This window comes from Microtus oregoni, unplaced genomic scaffold (genome assembly GCF_018167655.1).
Source record: "Microtus oregoni isolate MIOR12 unplaced genomic scaffold, Mior012 000012F_ref0000307, whole genome shotgun sequence".
NCBI lineage: Eukaryota > Metazoa > Chordata > Mammalia > Rodentia > Cricetidae > Microtus > Microtus oregoni.
The window spans coordinates 19,077,553-19,104,332 of NW_024543071.1; the positions used below are offsets into that span (position 1 = coordinate 19,077,553).

Sequence of the window (26,780 nt, forward strand, 5' to 3'; positions counted from 1 at the left end):
GAGAAGCTGGGACTATACAAATACCCCCCAAACCTGGCTTAGCTAAGAGTTTCTCATTTAGTCAGGCAGTAGTGTCTCATGCCTATAATCCCAGCACTTGGAAGGCAGAGGCAGGTGGATTTCTATGAGTTCAAGGTGAGCCTGGTCTACAGAGCAAGTCCTAGGACAGTCAGAGCTACACAAAGAAACCCTGTCTTGAAAAAAGTAAGTTTTCGACTTAATGATATTTTTAACTCGTGGGTGGGTTTGTTTAATTTTTAAATCAGGATACAACCCCAGTGGGAGTTAGGACCATCTGTATCTGCTTCAGATAGAAGCAGATGATCCCTTCTCCACACATACAGCAAAGAGCCACAAAGCCACAAATGAGCCACCTGGGCCCTAGGACATTTGATCCAATGAAGACAAGACAGACTGGGTAGATAAGAACAGTGTCTACTGTGGCCAAGTGCCTGAGTAGAGCTATGTGCCAGGCAGTAGGACTACTCCTCTTAACCTCACGGTGACACTATGAGCTCGGTGTCAACCACCATCGTTTAAGACATGAAAGAACTGAGGTATTAAGAGTTAAGGAATACAAGTTGAGCATTATAGCACCCAACTATAATCTTAACACACTCCCAGAATTTGGGAGGCTGATGCAAGAGGATAATTCAAGGCCAGTCTGGGTTATACAGTTTTCCAGATCACCCTGGGCTACAAAGTATAAGACCTTGTCTGAAACAATAACACATAAACTAAGCAATGCAATCATTAAGCAGCACACTTTGGATTTAAACTGTGCTTTAACCTAATCTAAATCTGTGTTCCTAGCCACTAAGCTTCAAGGTCTCCCTTTGTATCCTGATCATGGATAGCAAACCAGTGTTTACTGCACCTGTTTAAGCTTAGGACCTTCTCTTGAGCCCCCTAAAATGGGTACCATTCCCAAAGACCTTCACCACATCCCTTCAAGGCTGAAGGAGAGATGAAAGGTGAAGTTTCAGAGCACACTTCTCTTTTTAATAAATATGTAGACTTAAATACACACACACACGCCAATACCTAGCCATGTTTCACTTGAGAAAGGCTGTATAAGGCAAGATTTTGTCAAACTCTACTTTCAATAGTTCTGTTTTTAAAACAATATATTTTCAAAACCTAAAATGTGTTTATAATATTGAATATGCTTTTCTTTTCTTTTTTTGTTTTGTTTTTTGGAGACAGGGTTTCGGTCTAGTTTTAGAGCCTGTCCTGGAACTAGCTCTTTTAGACCAGGTTGGCCTTGAACTCACAGAGATCCACCTACCTCTCCTAGTGCTGGGATTAAAGGTGTGCACCACCATTGCCTGGCGAATATGCTTTTCAAATGTCATATCTGCCACAGTCCTCAGAGATTACAATCCATTTTTTGCTTCCCATTGACAGTTGCCACTTGCAGACAACGACAGACAAAAAGGGCCTACCTCCAAGAGCAGAAGTGGTCCAAGTCAGTCCAGAATGTGCATCAGAGGACACACTGTGGACATATCAGAACAGGGAGGCACCAGAGTTTCAGTGGGAAGACTGCTACAGAGCAGTCAAAGGATTCGACAGCTGTGTCTCCTTTGGAAACCCCTCTGCCAAGATTACATCAAATAAAGGTCTAGGGCAGTGCCTCTCAACTTGTGGGTCGTATCCCCTTGGGGGTTGAACAACCCTTTCATCGGGGTCACCTAAGACCATCCTGCATATCAAATATTTACACAATTCCTAACAGTAGCAAAATTAGTTATTAAGGAAAAACTCTGGTGGTCCCTACAATGTGAAGATTGTATTAAATGTATTAAAGGGTCACAGCATTAGGAAGGTTGATAGGAAGGTTGAAAACCACTGGTCTAGGGCTTCAGGAACGTATTTTCCTTACTGTGAAATGGGCCACTGGTGTGCGAGACTCCAGAGTAAAGAGAAATACTCAAACCATTCCCACCCACATGTTCTCTGTGTTGCCCAGGGTATGGAGAACACAACATTCAGCTCTGAGAATGACAATGTGGGGTTTCCTCAACTGTGCTAGCAACAATTTGTAACAGCCAACTGGGGAACAGGAGAAGCTGGGGTTTAAATGGGCTTTGGAACATCTGCTTTGCACTCCCTTAACTCTCCTTCTGCAGTGGGTGGCAAGGACACCACCAAGGCCAGGACAATGACCATGGGAGTCAGACCACCACAGGTTCTAGTCTGATTCAACTTATTGATGGTGCTGATGAAATTATATAACATCTCTGAACCTTAATCTCCCTCACCTATAAGAGGATAAATATACAACTTAGTTCAGTGGCTTCCATGAAGATAAAATAATACATGTAAAATCCTACATGGACACAGAAAGTATTGGGGTTAGCTTTATTATGTCTCTGCTAAGGTTGTTTCCCAGTAGGAATTTGGGCAGCTGGAAGGGCAGTCAACAGGCACTTGGCAACCCTCTGCTTTTCATTCCCTATTTATTGTCACAAGTGACAACTCTGGTTGAGGACAAGAACAGCTGGGTAGGTCAGGGGAACACAGAGCAGCTGCGTTTTAGGAAAAGAAATATACCAAGGGGCCTAGTTTGGGAACAGGCTGGCACGGGAATTCAAAGTCTGGCCTGTGGTGGGGGAGACCAGGCAGCTCCCATAGAGGCTGGGGGGTGGGAATGAACAGAAAATTCAAAAGAAGCTATAGAGTGAGAAAGACACACAACAAAGGCAGTGAGGACACCAGAGGGTAGGCTTGCCGGTTAAAGAAAGCTGTGGAAGATCCAGAGGAAGAGCAGGTCACTGAGTGCAGAGGGGAGTTGGACCCCATCCTACAGGAGGGCAGCTGGGGAGAAGTATCAGACTGTTTGGAGAGGGTAGGGCACGATGGGAAGGAACACCACAGCCTCTCCTCTGCCTGTCCTGGCCCTTTCCTGAAGCCTGTTCTACCTCCCTAGACTCAATGAGCCCTGACTTTAGCTAGTATTCTGGTCACTACCACCACTCACTGTCTCCATCTGGGTCCTCTGCCTAGGCCAGTGGCAAAACCAGCTATAGCATTTCACCATTCCCCCTTTCCCGGTATCTTGGGAACATGATTTTCCTAATGGCAAGCAGGTCACAGAGGCCAACATGGATGATGAACAGAGGAGTGGCCATAACCATCAAGAGGCTCTCACATTCCACACCAGGACATCAGTTTGCCTACCCACAGGTCCTTTTTTACTGCCTTTCTCTCTTGGAAGATGGGCCCAGCCATCTCCCTCCTGACCCAGTCCTGCCCTGACTACACACATAGTGAACAGTCATGGGAGACCAACAGAAGTCATCTGGAGCCAGGTGCAGTGGCGCACACCTTCAATCCCAGCAGGGAGGCAGAGGCAAATGGATCTCTGTGAGTTCAAAGTCAGTCTGGTCTACAAACTAAGTCCCAGGACAGCTAATGTTAAATAGTGAAATGCGGTCTGGGGGAAAAAAAATAAGTAATCTGGAATGAAGACCTAAAAGGTCACTCAGATAGGGCTTCACACCACGCCCAAGTAACACACAGAAGTATGTCATCTGAACGGGAGTATGGGGCAGCTTGGGTAGAGCCAATAACAAGTCACATCTTAGACCCACTGGGTCTCCTTGATCCTGCAGGGGTCACTGTGTAGCAGCATCACATCAAAGGCCATGCTAAAAAGATGTCAACACCTATAAAGCTTGCCATGTACAGGCATTGTCACACATATAACCTTTGACTCTCCCCCAACTCTGGGAGGGGCTGGGCAGATGATGTTCCTATTTTGAAGAGGAAGCTGGAGCTACTTGGCCAAGGTCACACTTCCTAAGAAGAAGAGCAAGGTCTATTCTCCAGCAGTCTCCCCCTTTACCCCAGAACTTCCTTTTCTGCTTCGAATACATTAACTTCTCCCCAGTCTAGGCTAGAAACTACAAACTTTTCAGCAGTGCTCCTACTCCCTTGAGGAAACAATCAGGGCTCTTGGAATGTAGCTCAGGGGTAGAACACTTGCTTAGTGCACATGCACTAGGTTCCAGCTCCAGCACTCCATGCATGTGCATGCACACACACACATTCATACAATCCTGTTTGTACTAAAGTCCCCTATCATCTGCTTCCACACCTCTAGCTCTCCCACTATAGCAGCTGACCTGTCATCAGGTCCTGCAGACTTTCTCAATGAGCTTCTTATACAACCCTTGCACTTTTAGTCCCAGCCCATCCCTCTCTGCCTGAAGCACCCTGTTCTTCTAGGTGGTCTCCATCTTTCCTTATCCCTTCCTTTTTATCCCACTCCAGAAGTGTCCTCCCAGGTCCCTGGCATCCAGCTGGTACAGTTCACTAGATCTGTCCCTAAATTCTGCAGTCAAGGTATCCTTCAGGCCTTAACTGTCAATGCCCCTCTTCGAAAAACATACTTGCTAGTCCCTCCCTGAACCCTTCTTCTAGCTTAGTTTAGTTCTCCTTCCTAGCCCTTCTCTCTGTGCCTTCATTCAAGCTTCTACACTCTAGCATGCACAGCCTTTTGACTGAAGAAGACATGAGGACATGTATGTGTTCCTTAATGACGTGCCCAAGACCTTGTAGAGATTCAGTGGCTGGTTACACTGGTATCCCATGGATGTTGGTTCTGGTATGCTAGACCATGGAACAAGTTGATGAGTAAGAAGGCTGGGACTACCAAGGGGAAAGTCCCAAAGACAGAGCTACCTCCAGGCTTGTTCTGGGAACCAGTAGCCTCAGGGCACTCCCTTCCCTGAGCTGACCTGGTTGGTTCCTGCTGCCCTGCTCAGGGAGCCTTGCTCTTTGATCCAACAGCCCTTGCTGGGAGAACCTTCTAGGCAACAAACAAGCGCTGCCAAGGGAACTGTTCACTGCCTCCTTGTGTGGCTATGACATGTTCCTCACACACTTGGTTTCCTTCCCAGGACCAGAATTCCTCATGAAGGTCTACAGGAGCACAGAGATTCACAGCTGCGCAGCTCCCATTTCACGTTTTCTGGAACTGTCCCCAGTCTGCATAGTGTTTGGAATGGCCGATGCCAGACTTGCTCTGTCTTACGTGACTGTATTTCCTGACTGGAGTTAGGAAGACCAAGGGTGGACACCTGAGCTGAGCAGGATCAGCCCTGACCCTCTAGGAATGTACATTCTGAAGTGGGGAGACCTCAGTTTATCTGAGCATGATTGGAACTGTGCAGGAACACACAGGACCTGTGAGCCCTGGACAGAGCAGCCAGAGAGCAGAGAAAGATGCTGACAAAGAGCTGAGCAAAAGAGGTGACTTTGCCCAGGCACCAATCCTGCTTGTGGGTCCTCCTTGCCAAATTAAGCTAAATTCAGTTGTTTTGCATTACTTGAGATCTGGGGGGTCCTAATATAGCTGGGGTCTCCCTTTTAAGCTTTTCCAAGAATACAAAGCAGGTGTTCCACAAATGCTTGTTGAATGAAGGAAAACTGGCCCCAAATTTGGGCTTTCCTATTTCTGCCAAAGGCACCACTATACTCCACAAATACGCTACATAAAGTGAGGGACTCAGGCAGCCCCAGGCTGCTCAAATTAAATGCACTTTCCCTGCATCACATCCTCATTTTCATCTCTTCTTTGGAGCAAAGCAGCACTAAAACGAACGGCAGGCAGGAGCAGGTCAGAAATAACAAGTCTTCAAAGTCCAGGCCAGCAGGGTAAACTGAAGCGGCAAACTGTGCCGTCCTCTGACTGTCCCCACTACAAAAAAACTGCCCTGCTGGGCGGCGGTAACATACACCTTTAATCCTAGCACTCAGGAGGCAGAGGCAGGACACTCTGGTAGACAGAGCGAGTTCCAGAATAGCTAGGGCTACACAGAGAAACCTTGTCTTGAAAAACCAAAACCAAACAGACCCCAAAACACTGCCCTGAGATTTCTGTCTTCTACCACAACCCTCATCTGTCCAAGATAACCAACAGTCTCTAACAGGTCCTAAAGCTAAGAACAATTATTCCAGGGACTACACACAAGGCTAGACCCAAGATTTCTAAGGCTGAAGACACCTCAGAGGAGCATTTGCATTTTGTCTAGTTTTCAAAATGTGCACTTTGTAGGACCTGAAGACCTAAGTGTAATCTCTGGGGCCCATTCTCCATGACTTCCATCAAAGTAGTATTCATTTGGTTGTATTTATTGAGCCTCTTGTGACTCCATCTGCAAAGGCTTCAGTAGTTAAAAACATTTTATGAATCCTGGTTCAGACCAACTCCATCATTCAGATGAGGATTGAGTGACTAATGCCTTATGTGGAGGCCACACCCTGGGCTGTTCCTATCATGCCCCACCCCCACGAGACAGTTCAGTCTGAGGTGACCCTGCCAGCATCAGCGGAAGGGTGATGCTAAATGGCCTGACAATGCAGGGCTGTCCTGATGCTGGTCTTCCGCTATATATAGTTTCTCCCCTGAAATGACCTCACACAGTAGAAAGGTCTGTGGTGAGGCCAAACTAGCTCTGTGTCTGTGACTTCAGAGGAGGGCTTCTGGAGAAAGTAGATGGCAAATGAGGAAGAGTCCTGCGGAAGGGGAGAACAGGAGTTGGCAGCAAGTGTTTTAGATAACTAGTGAAATTCCTGTCCTTGACCCTGGGGGATCAGAGGTGTCAACTTGACACTCTTATGAGGTGGGTGAGTGATGAAATGAACCCCAAACCGTTTTAAAAGATTTACCTATTTTATGTGTATGAATGTTTTGCTCACACATGCATGCCTAGTGTCCTCAGAGGTCAGAAGAAGACACTGAAACTGGAGTTATGGATGGCTGTGAGCTGCAGGTGGGTACTGGAAATCTGCAAGATTCCAGGTCCTGGCAAGAACAAGTGCTGTCAATCTGAGCCATACCTGCAGTCCCAAGTTCCAAACCTTAAGTGGTAAAACCACCATGCATGACAGGCTCCAATCTTGCCTGCTCACAATGCCAGGCGCTTATTCCCAAGTCACTTCATGTATATGCTTCCCTTGTACAAAATCCAACAGGAATCTCCTTTATCCAAACACCCTGACCACTATTCAAGATTTTGGTGCAGAAGAGCAAAGGGTGTGTATGTGGGGGTGGTGGTGAGGAGCTAGACAAACATCAAACGAGAATGTAGACTCTCCAGGTCAGGGAATACACAAAATTTTTTCTTTGTGCTTCTAGCATTGTAATTCACATTTTTATATGAATGCACTTTGCTTTTACAATAAAGAAAATTTTATTGCTACCACTTTCATCCTCTTTTAAAGTAATCACTCACCTTTCTACAAACTATGCCCATTTATGCCTGCTCTCTGCTCTATTCTAACCCTACCAACTCCTGCCTCCCAAGAGCAACTTAGTTCCTTCCTTGACTTCAAGTCATACCTTGACTACAGGGACCTCTCCACCTCAACTCACACTTAAATGTCTGCACATTGCCTTTGTCTCAACTTGTCTACACTGTGTCACTCAGGCTTGTCCACGCAGTTAGCTATGTTTGAAATGATGTCCTGTCTTTGCCTTTGCTTCCTCCTCGAGGCAGTCCATAACCACCACAGATGATGTAACGGACAAGTATGTCATGTACACCTGTTTGCATAGCAGGACGAACGATCACAAAGAACACAGGAAAGCAGGGTCAGTGTTCCTATCAGGTACCAGAACACCCAATACACACCACATATGCACTGACCAATGGCTTGACCCAGAACCTCAAGTTATTCTCACTGAATCCCCCATAATACCAATCTCTTTCCCTTTTACGGATATTATTTGGATAAGCCCATCAACTTCACAGGTTTGGGAAACCTATCACTTCGCTACCCCCTTGCATCTACCTATACCCAGCCTGGCATAGCATGGCAAGTAGAAACATGAAGAATGGGGCCTAAGGCTGCAGCAGCTTCTCAGAAGCAGCCTCTGGGGCCATGGCCCTCATGCCAAAGGAAAGGTGCTGTCAACTACAGTAGGCCGAATTCTCCACCCTGGTCGTCAGAAGACGTGTCTGATGGTCAAGGACTGGCCACCCAGCCCTGCCTCTTCCACCCGGTACCTTCAACAGTAGGACAAAGCTAAGCTCAGTTTCAGCAGAAAAACGTCAGTTTCAGTTTACAGGCATTCTCCAGAGAATGTGGCTGTTTTTTTGCCTATTGACTCCAATAGGCTAGTCAGTCCATTCTGTCCTTAGAGAGAGACCCCAAATAATACAGTGAATAACAGGAAATTTTTAAAGGATTCTGGTAGACCATGTAAAAATTCACAGGCACAAGCCAGGCGGTGGTGGCACACGCCTTTAATCCCAGCACTCCGGAAGCAGAGGTAGGCAGATCTCTATGAGTTTGAGACCAGAATGGCCTACAGAGCAAGTTCCAGGACATGCTCCAGAGAAACCCTATCTTGAAAAACAAACAAAAATTCACAGGAACAGTAAGTTTCAAGCCAAACGATGTCTCCACTCTCCTCCTCAGCACCCGGACCTGGACCCAGGCCACGCCAGGATTATCACAGTGAGCCAGACTCAGGTGAGCTCTGGGTTCTGTGGACCAGGCATGAGAGTTCAGAAGACAAAGTAAACAGGAGCTGGCCTAAGGCATAAAATGGCTGTGCAAAGCACTGTGGGCTCCCTCGGGCACTGCCTCCTGGGTCCCTTTGACACCTTGGCACTGTGAGCTACAGATGTGCCTGAGGGGTAGGTGTGGGTAGGAGAAAATTGATTTTGAAAAACAAATCACAGAAACGTGGTATTATTCAGCCTGTGAGCTCCTGGAGGAACTGGGGCTAGCCCTCTGTGCTGTGCGCCCTCACTTCTGGCAAGGCAGTTTTCAGAGAAGCGGTTAGCAAAGTGGCTAGGTACAGCTCTCACACAGCGGCTCTCCCCCTAAAGTGTCCTCCTTCCAGCTGAGGCTGTAACTCACTAGTAGAGTGCTTGACTAATGTGCACAGAGCTGTGGCTCAATCCCAGTCCTCCAAAGGCTTGCCTTCCTCATCTGTTAGGACTTCACTAAAGTAGTCACGGGCCCAAAACTGCAAGACCAATGTGAAAACTGAAGACTGTTAATGTTAAACACTTGGGAAGGGACTTACCATAAATAGGGTAGATAATCAATTGCACTCACTTCAATAACAAAGATTTCTGCAGGTTGGGGCAGGACTTGGGAGATAAAACAGTGTGAGTCTATTTCAAAAGAACAAGTGCTTCTGCTAGGAAAAACAAAACATCAATGTTGCATGTAATATCCCATATTACAGAGGTTAAGTATGGCCTGCCCCAGATGCTGGGTGGTTGCACTGGGAAGATGGACTTATGAACATTGTTATAAATGTAATTTCTGGAACATTCAGGAGGTAAAGCACAGGGACTGGCAGAAGTAGGGTGTAGTGTTAGTCACAAGTGGCAATGACGTCAGCAAACTAGCTATACCTGTTTAGAGACCAGTGAGCCCTTTGCTGAAATGGAAGGTAGGCAGGGAGGGCAGGAAGGAACCCAGAGCATCAGAAAGAATGGTCTGGAGTCCAAATTCTTCTACTTCTTACTATGTGAACCCCCTTCCATTTCTCACACAATAGTTAATATCACAAAGTCTCTCCCCTAAAGTGAAGAGAGACACTTGCCTGGTTGGGGTCACGGAGAGGGGGGCACATCTACACGATGCTCATATAAGACATGTGTGAATGCTTATTACATGTAAGCGAACAGGATTTGAGCCTATGTCCAGGTGCTGCTTATCAGGTATGCAAAGTGGCTCTGGTGACAAAGGACATCATCAACATCTGAAAGGTCAGAGGGATGACTGACGCTGACCTGCAGTAGACAAGTAGGGAAGGCAACCCCAAAGATCTGAGTGGAGTTCAGCCAAACTGGAGGGAGGCCCCAGCAAACTGAGTGTGCTCCCCAGCTCTGACCTACTGAGGAAGAAATGTCTACGCCTGTTTGGAGATGCCTAGAACAGCCACTGGCTGCTGCCGAAATCATCAGCAAGAGCGGCCAGCCGGGAGCGCTGCCAATGATTGGCTACTAATGAGAATTGAAGTTCTCAAGTTTTTGTGAATGATTCACATTTTAAAAAATGAAGCTGAATTCAAGGCTATCTCTATAATAACATCACTGTCTGGCAACTTGCTTACAATTTGCCTTCCTGAATAAATGGAATTAAAAAGAATGGTAGCTAGCCCAGGGAATAGCTGAGGAATCAGATCCTGCATTTGAACATCAGTTATCTTAACTGGAGGAGGGGTAGATGGAGACAATTGCCAAGTACAGAAGTAACAGTAGTAAATAACTAACATTATGGTATATTTAATTGTGCCCTGGGCACAATTCTTTACCCAGAGTAGCTCATTTAATCCTCATTACAACCCTTTGAAGTAGGTACTGCTTCTCCATTTTACAGATGAACAAACTGAGAGCCAAAAAAACTCAACTTGCCTAAGATTACATAGCTAATGAGCTAGAGGATCTGAGAAAATACAAGGAGAAACCAAATGAATAAAATATTTACCATAATTTCCTGTCCACAAAAGAAAACTATCTTATAATCTTCCTTTAAAAGAACTCTAGTATTTGTAAATCAAAGAAAACTCATGGCCAGTCCTATTATACACCGATTGCAGGAAGGGGTCAGAAGGGTGACCACCACCAGATTTCCTAGGTTGGAGGAAGAGCTACCCTCTGTTTCTCTCTACACCGGGAAGAAAGACTGTCTTCAAAGGAACCAGTGCTTTGCCTTGGTTCTCTTCAGTAAAAACCTAGCACCATTCTCTACAATGGGCGTGGGCACTTAGCTGATCCCTCCCACTCATTATCACACTTAACACTGGGTACTCTAAATAGCTACCCTGGTCACCACTTTACTGATGCAGAAACTGAAGCTTGTCCTGGGGTTTTTTCACACAGTAAGAAAGCAGTGGAGGGGTTGGAGAGATGGCTCAGCAGTTAAGAGCACTTCCAAAGGTTCCAAGTTCAATCCCCAACACCCACATGACAGCTTACAGTCTATAACTTCAATTCCAGGGGATCCTACACCTTCTTCTGGCCTCCCTGAACACCAGTACATGCATGCAGGCAAAACACCCATATACATTTAAAAAAAAAAAGTGAGCTATGAAGCAATTGCCTCCTGCCCCTGCCCCAGGCTTTCATTATTTGCTAGTCAAAAACCTGGGGCAGCTTAGGACCCTCCAAGTCTCAGTGCCTGGAAGGAGAAAAGTGATTTCTGCCCAGCCTACCTATCAGGAAGGCTGTGGGGATCAAACAGTACACAGTGGTTGAGAAAGCACTTTGAAAACTACAAAATGCTGAGCAAAGCAAGGGATCATTCATTTTACTAATCACAAAGAGTGACGCCTGGTTCTGCAAGCACTTTGCTAATATGACTCTCTCTTTCTTCTTTTCCCTTGGGAGTAGGAGAATAATTCAAAGGCTGCAAAGCGTGGGCAACTCCTTTCTTCAAGTCCCTGGCACCTGGGAATTGGAAAGTGGGGGTTCACTCTGGGAGAAGGCGGGGGAAGTAAGAGCATTTCCATTAACTGGTTTTTTCTCTTTAGGATCAGGATCTTGGCTGGGATTCCATTGCCTCCAGCACTAAGCCCTCAAACAACAGTCCCGGCTGGGACATCTATCAAGTACCTACTAAGTGCCAAGAGGATGATGGCTAGGCTTTTCTGCCTATGAAGGTATGGTCTGGGGCCAGGAAACTAGACAAGGTAGAATGAACAACGGGGGGTGGGGGGGGTCTCCATCATGGAGTTGGGCAGATCTCACAGCTGTCAGCCTGGCTGCTTCCCATGGCTTGGTAGAGTTGCAGCAAAACATGCTCTGTGGACAAGGAATTAAGAGTTCAGGGCCTTGCCAGGTGGTGGCAGCGCACACCTTTAATCGCAGCACAGAGGCAGGATGATCTGAGTTTGAGGCCAGCCTAGTCTAAAGAGCGAGTACCAGGGCAGTCAAGGGTACACAGAGAACTGCTGTCTTGAAAAACAAACAAAAAGAGTTCAAGGCCTCAGGGTGGGTTTTGTTTCCACCTCTTCTCAGTACTGTGTCCACCACCAACTACTTTGCCTTCCTGGCCATCAGTATCCACAGAAAAAGCTGTTCTCATAGGTAAAATAAAAGACAAAATGAGATAAGGCCTGTGAAGGATCCTAGCAAGGTACTAAGAGATATGTGTGGTGGTGTACCTCTTTAATCCTAGCACTCGGGAGGCAGAGGCAAGCAGTTCAAGGCTAACCTGGTCTACAGAGGGAGTTCTAGACAGCCAGGGCCACAGAGAAACCTGTTTTTGTTTCTGTTTCATTTTGTCCAGATAGGATCTCAATATGTAGCCCCAACTGGTCATGTAGACTAGGATGGTTTCATATTCATGAGTCATCCTCTTGCCTCTCCCTTGCTAGAGATAGGGCCCCATAAGCTAGAGGCTGGAAGATTGCAAGTTCCAGTCCAGCCTGGGCTACTTTGGGCTACATGGTAAGAATTTAAAAATAATGTTAAAACCAGAAACAACAAAAGTGGTTCTCTTTCTCCTATTCAATGACAACAAACAGTGGTGTCCTGGAGCCTGCGTCTGACATCTCAGCTCATCAGGGTTTCATTGCAGTGGTGCAAAGAGCTGCGTGGCCTTAAACAGCAAGGCTGTCTCTCAGGGACTGTTTCTTTACCTGTTTAAATGATGATAATAGCAACCTTTGGTTATGGGGATTCACCTGGATCCAGTACCTGATGCTCCTGGAACCTGGTGTACCCCAGATGACCTCCCACTAGCTGTAATTCTAAGATCTCAAAACAACAAACTTATAGCCTATGTCAGGTATATGCTGCTTGCTGACTCTCAGGCACCTAGGCTTAGGCTCTGGAAAAAATACTCTATTCACGCTAAGCTCCTAGAACAAGGTTGTCAGAAGAAACAGGAACAAATGAGGAGCCATTCTACTGCTGTAGGCCCCACAGAGATACAGTACTGCAGAGGATGCAGCCCCTTTCCTGATGGGTTATCCTGAGTGCAAAAAAACCGGGTAGAGGATGGTGCAAGTGTGATGAACACAGAGCTCAGTCTCCCTCTTGAACACTCTGAAAGCATGCAGGATGTTATTCTTGCGGGGGAGGGGGGGCAATGAATGCCAAGTAGTCAGAGCCCTGAGACACACCCTACCTTCCTTCCCCCATGGGAACCACAAGTCTATCCCTCTTGTCTGCAACAGGAGCAGAAGACAAGTGGCTCTCTAGGCCTGAGTAAGATGACGCTTTAGGAGCCAGATGAATTACCAGAGCACAGAAATGTATCTATCCCAACTGCTGGCCATGGAGTTAGAAACCCAGAAGCAAGTCAGATTCTGACTGACCAGGAGAGATGCTGGCCTACACCCAAGCCCATGTATTGTATCCTCTGGAATACCCCTCAGGCTTCAAGTTTGGATCTACAGCTCTTTTTCTAAACCTAAGCTCTGTTGTTTCCTGGGGACACTGAGGGGCTATTTGAGCCCACCAGAAATATCCATTACATGATAAACCATTAGTTTGGGTATTTTAAAGATACAGAAGCAAAATAGCAAGACAATGAGGTATTATTTCTCTTTTTGAAAAGACACTTTGATCCTGCTACGATATGGATGAATACTGAAAATATGTTACTCAGGCAAGAAGCCACATTCCTATAATCCCAACACTCAGAAGGCAGAGGTAAGACACTGAACAAATATGAGTTTCAGAGCCAGCTTGGGCTAAATAGCAAGTTTCAGTCCAGTCTGAGCTCAGAGTGAGACCCAAAAAACCAAGACAGGGTATAGATAGCTCAGTGGTACAGCACTTGCCTTGCCTGTGTAAGGTCCAGGACGTCATCCTTAGTACCATTAAAAACTAAAGTACTGTAGGGCCCAGGTCTACCCTTGTTCCTGGGGTTCATCTTGAGGACAGTTTCTGGTCAGCTAACTAAAGCATTCTGTTTGTTCTCGTGCTCCCCATGCCCTGCCTGGTGATTAGCTGTAGGGCATTGACTCCATCGCTGGCATGGTAATTTCCCACCTGGCTGGGCGGAAATCCTTGTGCAGCAGCTAGGTATATAAGGATTTCCCCAAGGTTGAATAAATGGCATTCGGCTGATCGCCTTACAAATGACCCAGGTCTCTTTGTGTGTTCTTTCAATCTCCAGGCCCTTGCCTGACTTGCGTACGGTACAGAACTGTACCGAGGGTGTAACACAGAATCAGGTGTTACAAAGTACATTTTATGTTTTGTGTATGGTTAGACATGGGGCTTTGTTTTGTTGAGGCAGGGTCTCAGTATAGTTCAGGCTGGCCTCAGACTTGCTATGTACCTAAACTGGCCCTAAACTCCTGATTCATGTGTCTCCACTTCCTGGGTGGCCCATCTTAACTATGTCGCTTGTTTTTGTTTTATTGGAAAGGCGGGGAAAGGGGCCACTCATTTCCAGGAAGAAGGCCGAGCAAGGTTCACAGGTGGCAACAGCTTGGCAGTGGAGCCACTCGGTAGGAGCCTTCAGGCCTAGAGCCTGCGAGGCCTTCCCATTATTAGAGGCTCAGTAACTAACCAGGCAGGGTGGCTCACAGTTCCCTTCTGCCCTATCACTTTCCTCCCCACCCAGAACTCTTGTCTTTCTGGCATAAAGCTTCTGAGGCCTCTTGTGGTTGCAAGGTATGAGTTCAACAACCCAAAGTCACAAAACGTTTTTGATGCTGCATCTATCCTACTTAAGGAGAATCTCAATCATTTCAGTGATTCCCATCCAAAAATAGGTTTGAACTAATCTTCTATTGTTTTGCCTCTTAAGAAGAGTAAGCTTCAGTGATCTAAAAGGGGAAAAGTCACTGGGTATGTCTGTCTTTGTAAAAACCCTCTTTGAATAGGAACATTCGAAGTTCACATCGTCTCTTGTTCATCCAGGGTGCCACTCCAGTCTTACAACCTCTCTCGGAGGTCAAAGAGAGACAGTCTCTCCATTACACTAACAGGGAAACTGAGGCTTAAAGAGATCAAGAGGCTTACCCAAAGCCACACAAACAACTAGAATGGGGAAAAGAACCAAAGCTTCATTTCCCAGCAATGCCAGATGAAAGCCTGGACTGAGACCATGCAGCCATGAACAGAATTTAAAATGATCTCTCTTAACTTTGTCCTCCTAACTTCTTGTGGCAGTAAACTAGAAGCACTGTCATATATGTACATATGTATGCGTGTGCAACTCAGATACACATCTATTCAGAAAGAGGATCAGTCAAGCATGAAACAAGTGACTTGCCCTACAAAACCAATCACGGGCATAGCAGAGACTAAATGCTCCTCCTTTTTGAATACATTTGACCTTGACTGCTCCGTACTTCTTGACCTCAACATAATCGATTTCTGACAGAGCCCGGGCAATCGATTTCTGACAGAGCCCGGGCAATTTTGATACAAGTTGCAACATATTTCTGTGAACTAGGCAGGAAGCAGATACATCTTTGTTCTCCTTTTTAATAGCTGGACAAGAAAAAAGAGGTTAAAGAAACCTCTAGGCTTCTTTTCAGCTCTAAAATTCTATGATTCTAAAAATGCTCTAACAAATCAATGGTGAAGAGGCCTGGAATCCACATCACTTGACTTCCTGCCTCACATTCTGCTGGGCCACCACCTCTTCCCTGCCCTGTGAGTTAAGGACTTGGAACACCAGGCGAGCCTACACACATCAAACAAGAGTGCTCCTGGCTGGTTAGGAGGCTCACAGTGGCTTTGCTCTAAGAAGCGCTGAGCTTCAGCACTTCTATTTCCCAGCATGAGGCGCCCACTGCAATAATACCCCCGGGTACTAGAAGGCTTATCCATTACTAGGTAAGAGGCATGCTGGTCCTAGGCCACTCTGAGGTGCCCACGTCCCTTCCTCAGGATACCTGCTCTACACAGGCATGCTCATTTAGTCTACAGAGCCCACTAACTCTGTTACACACAAATTTCATACAGAAATATTAATTGCCTACCATGTTAGGCACTGTTCTTGGCACTATGCAGAGTAAGGGGACCCAGTCTATATTAGGTGATGGTATGGATTATGGAGGAAAATAGGACAGGGAAGGGAAACAGATAATGCTGAGAGCAAGGGGAAGGGAACTGATGTTCAAAAAGGATGATCTGGGAGGGTTAAGGAGAAGATGGGACCATTTCAGATGTCAAGGGTCTGGGAAGGGAAATGAGGAGAAAGTAAATGGATGCCTTGTAGGGCCACCACAAGGATGATGACTAGAAGGGGAGTCACAGAAAGGGCTGAGCAAGGGAGTAACAAAATCTGACCTCCATGTCATAGCATCACTGGCCGCTGTGATAGAAATAGTCTGTTAGGGGCGGTGGTGGCGCACGCCTTTAATCCCAGCACTCGGGAGGCAGAGGCAGGCGCATCTCTGTGAGTTCGAGACCAGCCTGGTCTACAAGAGCTAGTTGCAGGACAGGCTCCAAAACCACAGAGAAACCCTGTCTCGAAAAACCACACACACACACACACACACACAAAAAGAAATAGTCTGTTAGGAGGCAGAGGAAGAAGTAGGAAGGTCAATTGAGAGGCTGATGATGGCTTGCTTAGCTGGGTGAAAGTGGAACAAGTCGGGTTCAGAATACACTGAGGGCAAAGGCAACAGGATTTATTCAGTAAATGGATATAGAGCTTGAGACAGAAACTTGAGTTTTGGGGATGTAGACAACCGAAGAATGAAGTCACCAATAACTGAGACAAGAACAACTTGTAGGGGCAGTAACAGAGAAGTAGGGACTCAGTCTGGTTTGAATGTGCAAAAGTGAGAAACCTTTTGGATGTAAAGGTGTAGAACAAACAGAAAAATCTTCAAGGCTGGAGTTGGAAAGGATGGCTTGATATTATAAACATGAGAGCCACTAGCATATACATAACTATACATATACTATAAGCATAAGCATACAGGATTTACAAAGGTAATCATATGTGATTTTCTTGTGTGATTATTATCTGTACCCCCAAGACTGTAAGCTCTGTGTGGCCAAGGATCTTGCCTGTCCATAGCCAGTGAGGTACCTGGCACTTAGTAAATATTTACTGAGCAAATGGAGAAGCTGTTCAATTATTCCTTTAAGACGAGCCACAGCCCCCACAAGAAGCAGGTTTCCTGCAACCAGAGCTAAACCCAGCCAGGCTGAAACAGGGCCCAGGGCTTTAACCTGTGAGCTTGAAAGTCCAGGTACATCACAGGGTCAGACATTTGGGTTTCAGCCCTACCACATTCTCACAGGGTGGGGCCACACAATAGACTTGCCTGTTCTGCCACCTCAGTTTCTCTCTGCCATGGCTGGGGACCCAGTTGCTTCACCCAGTTCCTTGGGCAGGATACTGATCGACCTAAGCTACTGTGTGGGAAGTACTCTCCATAGGAACATATGCTCAAGTAGTCTTGGGAAGCATCCAGGATAGCCAACACTTAGAGAAAGGGAACCTGAGCCTACTCTGGGTACATTTAGAGCAACAATTAAAAAATATTGTCTTGTTTTGTTTTTTGGTTGTTTCGAGACAGTGTTTTTCTGTGTAGCTCTGGCTGTGCTTTAAACCGGTTGGCCTCAAACTCACAGAGATCTGTCTTCTGCTTCCTGAGTGTTGGGATTGAGGCATATGCTACCACACCTGGTTAAAAAATACTTTTAAAAGTGGCTACATAGTAGGAAAAATTAATGACTCATCTCAAAAGACATATTTAAAAATACATTAGTTTCTTTGATAACTGTAGTTATTACCCAAGGAAAATTTAAAATGTCACTAAACAAAGAAGAGTACTATAAAGGCATGATATTCCTTTCCCTAGTCATTAGCATTCAAATGAGTTCCAAATGGGAACTGAAATAAATGTGGCTAGAGTAAATAATACTTGTTTGGGGGCCAGAGATATAGCTATCCCAACTCAGAGAACCTGAGTTCAGTGCCAGCACCCACACTGGATGGTTTACAACCACTAGTATCTCTAGCTCTAGGAGCTCCAACAGTCTTCTGGCATCTGTGGGTACCCATAGCCACAAACACAACACACATAAATAAAATAAAAATAAATCTTAAAAATAGTATTTATTTCTATTTTAAAAGAACAAATGACAACCAGGCCAGCAAGATGGCTCAGTGGGTGAAGGATCTTGCTACCATTACTGAGCACCCGTGTTTGACTGCAGTTTGAAAACTACAAGATAGAAGGAGAAAACTGACTCCAGCAAAATGTCCTCTGACCGAGATTCCTCAACCATGGGCACTGATTCCGTTTCACTTGTCAGATGACTGAGAAGACAGAGCTAAAGACAAAAGGTAGCACTGTGAGGTGCATTTCACTCCAATAACTCCAGTTTGGAAAAATCACCTTTATGAAGATGATAAAACAGCAACAATGACCTTGAATAACTCTGTCCCTTCTGACATTATTAGAAACGTGGCTCAGAGAGAGGCTTGTTGACATGCATAGGATCAGAGGCCTAGGACTAGACTTCAGGCGCTTTCAATTTTTTTGTTTTGTTTTTTGAGGCAGGGTCTCACCATGTAATCCTGGCTTGGACCAAAACTAAAAATGTAGACCAAGCTGGCCTCAAACTCACAGATTCTCCTGCCTCTGCATCCAGAGTGTGTGCCACCATGCCCCACCTCTCTCATGTGCGCACATGTGCTCTGTCCAGGACGTGAGTATGGAAGTCAGAGAATCACATTCAGGATGTGATCTTCTGCTCTCATGTGGGTCTCAAGGATTAAACTTGAGTGGCCAGGTTTGCCAAGGCCTTTACCTGCTGAGCCATCTTACTGGCCCCTCAGTTTGATGTCTGTTCAGATTTTCTTCCCATTCAGAAAAAAGGAAGGCAAAGTTATGGTTCAGTTATGGGGAAGGGTCAAGCACGCCTCACACCCAGTGATGGAGATTCAGTGGAGGGCCCTTCACATTCTAGGCCAGGATTTTACCTCTGAACCACCCACCCCCCGTTCTAGTCATTAGTCCTACACCATGAAACTCTGTCCCTGTGAAAAGGTAAGCTGCAGATGTTACAGCATGCCAAGTACATGCTGTGAAGTTAAGAGGGATTCCTTCCCTTGTACCAAATCTGCCATCCTCCAAAGTAGCTCTTGCTTTGAACTTTATGAATAAAACTATTCATAGTAGGGTCCAAAAATTAAAAGAACCATTCACTAGCAGGTTAAAAAAAGTGGAGATATACTTCAGCAAAATGTTTGCATAAAAGATTAAAGAGGCAGGATGAAGTCAGGTTAGCTTTCTACGGTAACAGATACCAAGTGCTTCCTCTGTAGTCTGTGCTAAGAGCTGTGTGTACACATTGTTGTATGCAGTGAGTGACAGAAGCAGACCAACACACAAGGAAAAGACAGAATCCAGGTCTCCAGGCTTACAGTGTTGGCTGCTGATAGAGAACTGTGAACTTCAAAGACGTGACTAATAATATAGAACAGCTAATTGTTAAGTAAGTGGCACAGGTGATGTGTCTGCAGGAGTTCTCTGCAGTTCTGCTGGGGATGGGAGCACTGCAAGGCAGGATGTTTCTACGGATATGGCTATGAGAAAGTACGTGACACAGATATATGAAAATGTCAAAAATCAAACCCATTACTTTGTATGCTAATTAAATTTTTTAAAGAAGATAGGATATAGTAGTACACTCCTATATTCCCAGCACTCTGGACACTGGAGGGGTCAAGGTGAGCCTAGACTACATGGCTACACTAGCTACATAGGGAATTCCAGGCCAGTCTGCTTATGCTATAGTGTAGCAAGCCCCCGTCTTGAAAGAAAAGAAATGAAGACAAAGAGGATGGATGAATGAATACAGGAGTCCAGGTGTACTCTGAAGAAAGACACTCATAACAGAGAAATAATATATGCAAACATTGTTGCTCTTACTGTCAGGGAAGAGGAAGCAATCCAGTTCTAAAAGGACCAGGTCAGACTCGTACATTCTTGAAAGTTAAAGGTCTTGTAGAGGTAGAAAGTACAGAAATTGTTTTGTTGTTCATTTTTTTTGTTTGTTTTTTGGAGACAGGGTTTCTCTATGTAGACCCAGCTATCCTAGAACTCACTCTGTAGACCATGCTGGTCTCAAACTCACAAAGATCCACCTGCCTCTGCCTCCTGAGTGCTGGGATTAAAGGCTTGCACCACCACTGTCCAGCCAGAACATTTTTTGAATACAAAAACTAGGGTCTAGACACACAAGTGGTTTCTAGCTACACACTGTGTGCAGGTATTAGATGAGTGACTGATGGAGCCCTCCAAGGACAACTCACTGCAGCTTAGAGGGAATAGATGGGCTTGAGATGGCGTGGAAACAAACCATGAACCACGTGGGAAGGCACATACCTGTAAACTTGCCGATGAAAGAATTGGCAGGCCTCTGTGACTAGTTGATAGAAAGTCGAGCACAAGTCAGATGAGTAAGGAAGTGCAGAACTTGATTTAGAGGGATTGAACCAAGGCTATCCACAGTACCTATGTCTGTCTAGACATGGGGGTCTGGGAATCAAGCTAGTAACTAGGAGACAGGAGTCTTTTTTGATGGACAAAGAGTTGTGCACTTAAGTAAGCTCTATCTCTGGGAGGGAGTGTAATGAGAAAACCCAGAATGTCATACTAAGCCACAGGTATCTTCAACCTAGCAGGTGAGAGTGGGCAAAAATAATCAAAAACAAAAATTGGAGGCTAGGGATACCAAAAAAAAAATGATAAAGAAAAAAACCAGGATGAGGATAAATGGACAAGAGTGGTGGGAGTTTCAGGCAGGAAAGGGTTGTGAACCATGATACCATGCTGCAAAAACAAGGACAGAGGATATAAATAAGAAGTATTTGCTGACTGATTGAATGAATGAACAAGTCCTTGGTCAGAAGAATGGCCAGAGTTGCTTTCAAGAGAATTTTAGTGAGTTTTATCCTATCCTCCTAATGAAAACGTTTCTGTCCGCACAAGTCATCCTGCCTGCACACACAGACTTCCTTCCCTGTTTCCCCCGTGGTTCTCCCCATCCTCCTTCCCAGGTTCCACAAGCAAAACAACACACACCTTCAGTGTCAAAGCAGACAGGAAACTCCAACTCGAGTTTCCACTTCATTAACAACTGCGCCCGTGGCTCCTCTTACATAAAGGGGTATGTGGTAACAAAGAGGAAGAAGAGACTGGATTCCAGCCCCGGTTGTTCTACTTCGAGAAGCTGGCTGACCAACCTCCCTGGATCTGCACGTTACACAGAAGGGAGGAAGGTAGATCTGTAAATTCAGATCAGGGTTGAAGGTCCCTCTGTGCTTCAGAGTTTATCATTTGCATAATAAGTTCCTTGCAACACCCTCAGAGAAGGGGCTACAAGAGCCAGGCAAATGACCCTCAGACGCAGCGCCAGGACAGGAGGGGTGTACCAAGAAAGTGAAGACAGCGCTGCTAGCGCTTCGCACACCGCCAGAGAGCAGATCCCATTCTCATGGCTGAGAGGGATCCCATTCCCAGGGCTGAGAAGGCTTGACGACGCTCACCCCGCACCCCACCTTTCCAAGACTCCCAGACGGCCAGGAGGCTCTAAAAAGCCCTGCGGAGGGGTGGGGAGGATTAAAGATTTCTACCCCATGGTCCTGCACTGCTTTTGCTAGTCGGAATCTCGCAGACACGATCTGCAGCCCGATGACACAGTGACTCTCTAGAAGGAGCGACTGTGTTCGCCTCGCACGCTCGGACTTCTGGGGACGCAGGCTGCCCACGCCGCGCCCCGGCCGGCCGCCGGCCGACCCCGGCCGGGGCTACCAGACCAGCGGTGCACTCGTCCCGCCCCCTCCGCCGGCCTCGTCGCGGTCTGGAAACATTTCCTGCCCCCGCCCCCACCCCCAGCTTCCCGGTGGGAGCGAGTTGGCCTCGCAGCCGGGTCAGCGCTCGCAGTTACCCCAACTCGCGTCTCAGCCAACCCTCGCCGGGGAGGTCCCGTCTGGCTCCGAAAAACCAAGGGGGAACCTAGGCGCCGAGAGCCGAGCCAGGTCGTTCGGAACCCCAGGGTTCGGGCAAGACAGGGGCCAACTGGCGACGCGCCGGGACCCCGCTGCCTTTCGTTACCTGCTCGCTTGCGGGGGTGTCCCGGAGCAGCCGGCCTCTCCCGGCGCTGTCTCCCCACACAGTTGCCCATGCTGGCTTCTCAGCGGGTCCCCATGCACCGGAGACGGAGGACGGCCGGCTACTCCACGCTGCTGCCCCGAATCGCGGCGTCCCCGGGTCAACGGCTCCCGCAGCCCGACATCGGGAGCTCCTGGGATCTCCCCTGGGGCGCGCGCTGCCCGACGCCGGCTTCGCCACAAACTTTGCGGGCCAGGGGAGAGGGAGGTGGCCAGGCCAGGGGGGCCCGCGACAGTGCCCGGCCAGAGACCAGCCGGCTGGAGGGGCGGAGGGAGGGGGCGGACACCGCCGCAGCTACTCCGGGCTCGCTCGCGGCTCCCAGCTGGGGCCGGCCCCCCGGAGCCTGTCAGTCACCTACCTAACCCCGCCCCGGCCCAGCCCCGTTCCCTTCCTCCCGCTCGGGACGCCCGTGCCTCCGCCGCCGGCCGTCCCAGGTGCGCATGTGACCTGACGGCACCGCCCCTCGGGCCGGGCCTGGTTTTCTCATTGGCTTCCCCCTGGGTGCGTACCGCCCCTCGGCCCCACCCCAGCCAGGTGCCCGCCCTGCCGTCTGTCTCCCGGGGAGAGCGGCCGGGAATTGTGCGCCCTCAACCGCCCCGGCTGCGTGCCCAGCAGACGCTTCCCTTCCTCGTGCCGCGCCCCGGACCAGGCCCCGCCCTCTGGGGGAGGGGCCGTTAGGTCCTTCAAGGAACCGCCAGGCTCAGAACCGGCAGGCACGTGACCTGGGAGCGGCCCGCCCTCCCCAGGCCTGCGCCCAATTATTGGCTGTGGAGGCGCGTGCGCGGAGCGGCTCGTCTCGTGGCAACACCTACTTCCCTCCCACAGTCTCTGGCTCGCGTCATGGCTGCCGCCACCGCGCTGGAGGAGGTGGCGGCGCCCGTGGGCGCCCTGTGTGGCCTGGTGCAAGACTTCGTCATGGGCCAGCAGGAGGGGCCCGCTGACCAGGTGGCTGCAGGTATGGCAAGCCGCGCCGCGAGGCTTCTGCAGGTGCCGGGCCGGAAGGAGCGGCCTCTGCCCCGGCGCGCGGCGGGAAGGGAGTGAAGGGAGAGGTGATTGTGATTGGTCCTCTGGTTGCTCGGCCGGCAGCGCGAGCGCCACAGCTGAACAAGTTGGAGAGTCACTTGCGTCTTCCTTAAAGCTTGCTTTGCATTCCGCATCTCGCTGTAGTCCTTAGAACATCATTATATTTCTCCAACGACGACCCCCACCCCCAGGCCCAGCGAGATCCGGAGACTCGCGTAGGGCGCAGTCTAGCCCGGAAGTGGAGCTGGGACTTGGACGCGCGTGTTCAGGTCCAAACCAAGTGCTCGAACCGCGGGATCGCGTGTTTGGAGGGTTAACGCGTGTTTGCGGGTCCGAAGGGTTACGCCCCAGTCTCTTGCCATCCTGGAAGTTGCGTGCGCCACAGCTCTCTTGGGGGGTTGTAATTAGAGGGAGGAGGAGGGGAGCCAGTCTGGGTCAGAGGCGGTGGGTTTGTAGATGACCGGTGTTCTATTAAGGCTTCACTCAGTGTCTTAGTGGGGGTTTTGATAAATTACCTCCCATGACTTTTTATAATAACTCATTTGTTATCTTCCCAGAGTTCCAGTTTTAGGAATCTAAGAGTTCTGAGTTTATTTAGGATTTGAACAAATAAAATTCCAGGAGGCTTCCTTGGAATTCCTTCCGAATGTTGAATGTTAGGATACCTTCAGAGTCGGATTTAAGAAATAGGATACAAAATGGATATAGATGTGGGTTTTCTTAAATTACTTTTTGGACGTTTTGTGTGTTTGGGAGAAGGATAAGTTTGTTCTAATTGAACAGATTAGTTTTTATATATATATATATATATATTTAGTATGTATACAATATTCTGTCTGTGTGTGCAGGCCAGAAGAGGGCACCAGACCCCATTACAGATGGTTGTGAACTACCATGTGGTTGCTGGGAATTGAACTCAGGACCTTTGGAAGAGCAGGCAATGCTCTTAACCTCTGAGCCATCTCTCCAGCCCCCAGCAAATTAGTTTTATAATATACGAGAAATGAACTTATGCTAGAAAAATATGATGGTCCTTATTACTGAGCACGTATTTTTCACCGAGCATAAAAAGGATTGGGAACAAAAATACAAATCCACTTCTTTCTATGGAGCCAAAGAGATTCTAATACAGTGGAAGAGACAACTGTCTGGTGAGAAGGAAGTGTATGGTGGTTGGTAAGCATTTAGGGGCAAAAATGTCTGCTACTGGCTGTGCTTGGTGCTTGGTGTCTTTAGTTCCAGGATTTGGCAGGAGGATGGCAAGTTTGTTAGTGATTTCTAGGCCAGCCTTGGCTACCATGTGAAACCCTATCTCAAAAACCAAAACAAAAGCCTGCTAATGCTTAAGCTTATAGTTGACAGTGGAAGTCTTCCTGGAGTATGATGTACTTTCTCCAGCCTAAGTTAGTCGGTTTATACTAAACACATTAGCCTTTGAAGCAGCAGCTCATTTATAAGTTACAAATGCAAAAGGAGTGACTGCCGACTTTGTTTTGCACCTGGTGGTTTCTGGTGGAAATAGTTGTCAGCTCCCAAGAACAAGCAAGTACTAGGAAGGAAATGACTTGACAGCCCAGGAATAAGACCTCTGAAATAGGCATTCAAAGACAGCCAGTACTTGGTCCCAGCCTTTATTTTTACAGTTGACCTCTTGGACCCTTAGTTCCGGGCACCAAACTCCGTTCTCTGATTCCTGAGTGTTTTCCTTCTCTCAACTTCCCTTAACTATCTAATCCAAATTAAACCTCATATTCAAGACTCAGTTCAAATGCTGTTCCCCCATATTATCCTGGCCAGACAACATGTCACTCCAGACTCTAATAGACTTCTCACCCACTCATGCCCTCACTAGCAGATTTGTTTCACAAGTATGTCTGTATACATAACCACATCTGACCATCCTGTGTTTACCCAGTCTCATGGAACAAAAGTAGACACACCATAAAACTATTTAGGGGCCAATGAGGTGGCTCAGTGAGTAAAGGTTGCTTGATACCTTGAGTTCAATTCTCTGGATACATGGTGTAAAGAGAACAGATTCTCAAAGTTGTCTTCTGACTTCCACATGCGTACATACACAAGATGTAAAGAGAAAAGATGCTAGAAGAATCTTTGGAATTTGGGGCCCAATTAACTGTAAGACTCAAGGAAATAAAAAGTCTACCCTAGATGAACCCAGAGTTTTGAGCCTGGGGGCTAGGAAATAGAAGTAACTATTCAAAAACAGGCAGGGAAGGGAGCCGATTTTAGAGGGAGTGGTTTTGGGACATTTTTAGACAATGGATAAACTTCCCCCTATCATTAGGGTTTCCCTTCTCTTCTGTCTTAGTTATATTGTATTTTGCTACATTTTTTCATTGCCAGAAGAAACCACTATTTTGAAGTAAAATTATTGTTAAAGGAATAAAGAGTAATTATAGAGAAATTACTGTGGCATCATCAAAAAGGTTTTTTTTTTTTTTAATTTTGAGATAGGACCTCATGGAAGTAGGCTGGCCACAAACTGCTTGTGTAACTAAGGTTGAACTTGCAGCTCTGATCTCTAGTGCTGGCATTACAGGCATGCACCGTGCAGTGCTGGAAATTAACCCTAGAGCCTCCTTCGTCTGGCAACTTGCCTAACTGAGCTACATCCTCATCCTCAGAAATGACCTTTTTGAGACCCTGATTGAAACCTGTTCCTGAGGGATTTCCCTCCATTCTGCTCCCGCACTTCCACCCATACCACCTCAGGCCTGGCTCTCAGTGCCTTTGGCTGCCCCTCCAGATTAAGAGGCTTCATCTGATTGTGCCTTCTAGGTCAGTGACCACACAAATACTGCTTTTATTCCTTCCCTGTGTTCCCCATGAACTTGCCTAACTGAGGAAAGCATGGGAAGTTAGGAAGTGTTAGCAAATTCATTGCTAGACAGCAAAATTCTGGACACATTGGAGTAACTTAGGCCTCCTACAAAGGGAAAGGGACGTATTTTTCCTTTGTCCCAGGAAAACTACCCTTGGGAAAGATAACTATTATAATTTTATTATTGGTTCTCTTACCCCAGGAATACAAAGGCGTAATTTATATTATTTCTTGGCTATATTTATTTGGGAAAACTTACAGTGACTTAAAATTTATAGCCCAGGCCCACAGGGTGGCTCACAGTTTTAATCCCATCTTTCAGGAGACTTTACAGGAAGGTTGCCAAGACTTAGAGAGGCCAGCCTGGGACAGATAAACTTACTAACCCATTTCCATAACCCAGAACATGTATTCCTTCTGTTAACCTTGTTTATATACTGTGGCGACATCAGATTGTTGGTACTTTATTTCAAAGGTCTTTTCTTAAGAACTCGATCTAACTGGGTATGGAGGCACACTTCTTTAAGCTTAGAGCTTAGGAGGCAGAGGCAGGCAGATTTCTGTGAGTTCAGGGACCAGCTTGGTATACATAGTAAATTCCAAACCGGCCAGGACAACACGGTAAGACCCTGTCTGCATTTTTGTCTTAAGTCCGAACGCAGCGCCTGCTTTATAACACATAGCAATGTTGAAGGAAAACACAACTTTCTGAGATGTGTGTAAGGAACGGCAAAGAGGAGGGGAATGATTTTGTTTGGGGCGTCTAAAGAAGGCTTCACAAGTGTTGACACTCGGGCTGTATTTCAGAGGATGAGTGTAAAG

The 26,780-nt window shown here is 47.1% G+C and overlaps 2 protein-coding genes across 3 annotated transcripts in view; one reads left to right on the forward strand and one right to left on the reverse strand.

The window, feature by feature from the left end:
• The window catches only part of Ubtd1 (ubiquitin domain containing 1), a 60,629-nt gene extending 37,984 nt beyond the window's left edge, over positions 1-22,645 (reverse strand). The window contains exon 1 of the mRNA XM_041661381.1: positions 22,037-22,645. Within this exon, the coding sequence (XP_041517315.1) occupies positions 22,037-22,106 (70 nt within the window). The 5' untranslated portion in view covers positions 22,107-22,645. The remainder of the gene's footprint in view (positions 1-22,036) is intronic.
• Positions 22,646-22,836: 191 nt separating this feature from the next.
• Positions 22,837-26,780, forward strand: part of Mms19 (MMS19 homolog, cytosolic iron-sulfur assembly component) — a 38,644-nt gene continuing 34,700 nt past the window's right edge. Inside the window, exon 1 of one of the 2 annotated variants that reach the window (XM_041661379.1) lies at positions 22,837-23,048. In XM_041661379.1, coding sequence (XP_041517313.1) covers positions 22,934-23,048 — 115 coding nt within the window. In that variant the 5' untranslated portion in view covers positions 22,837-22,933. The remainder of the gene's footprint in view (positions 23,049-26,780) is intronic. The other variant, XM_041661380.1, reaches the window with a different exon arrangement.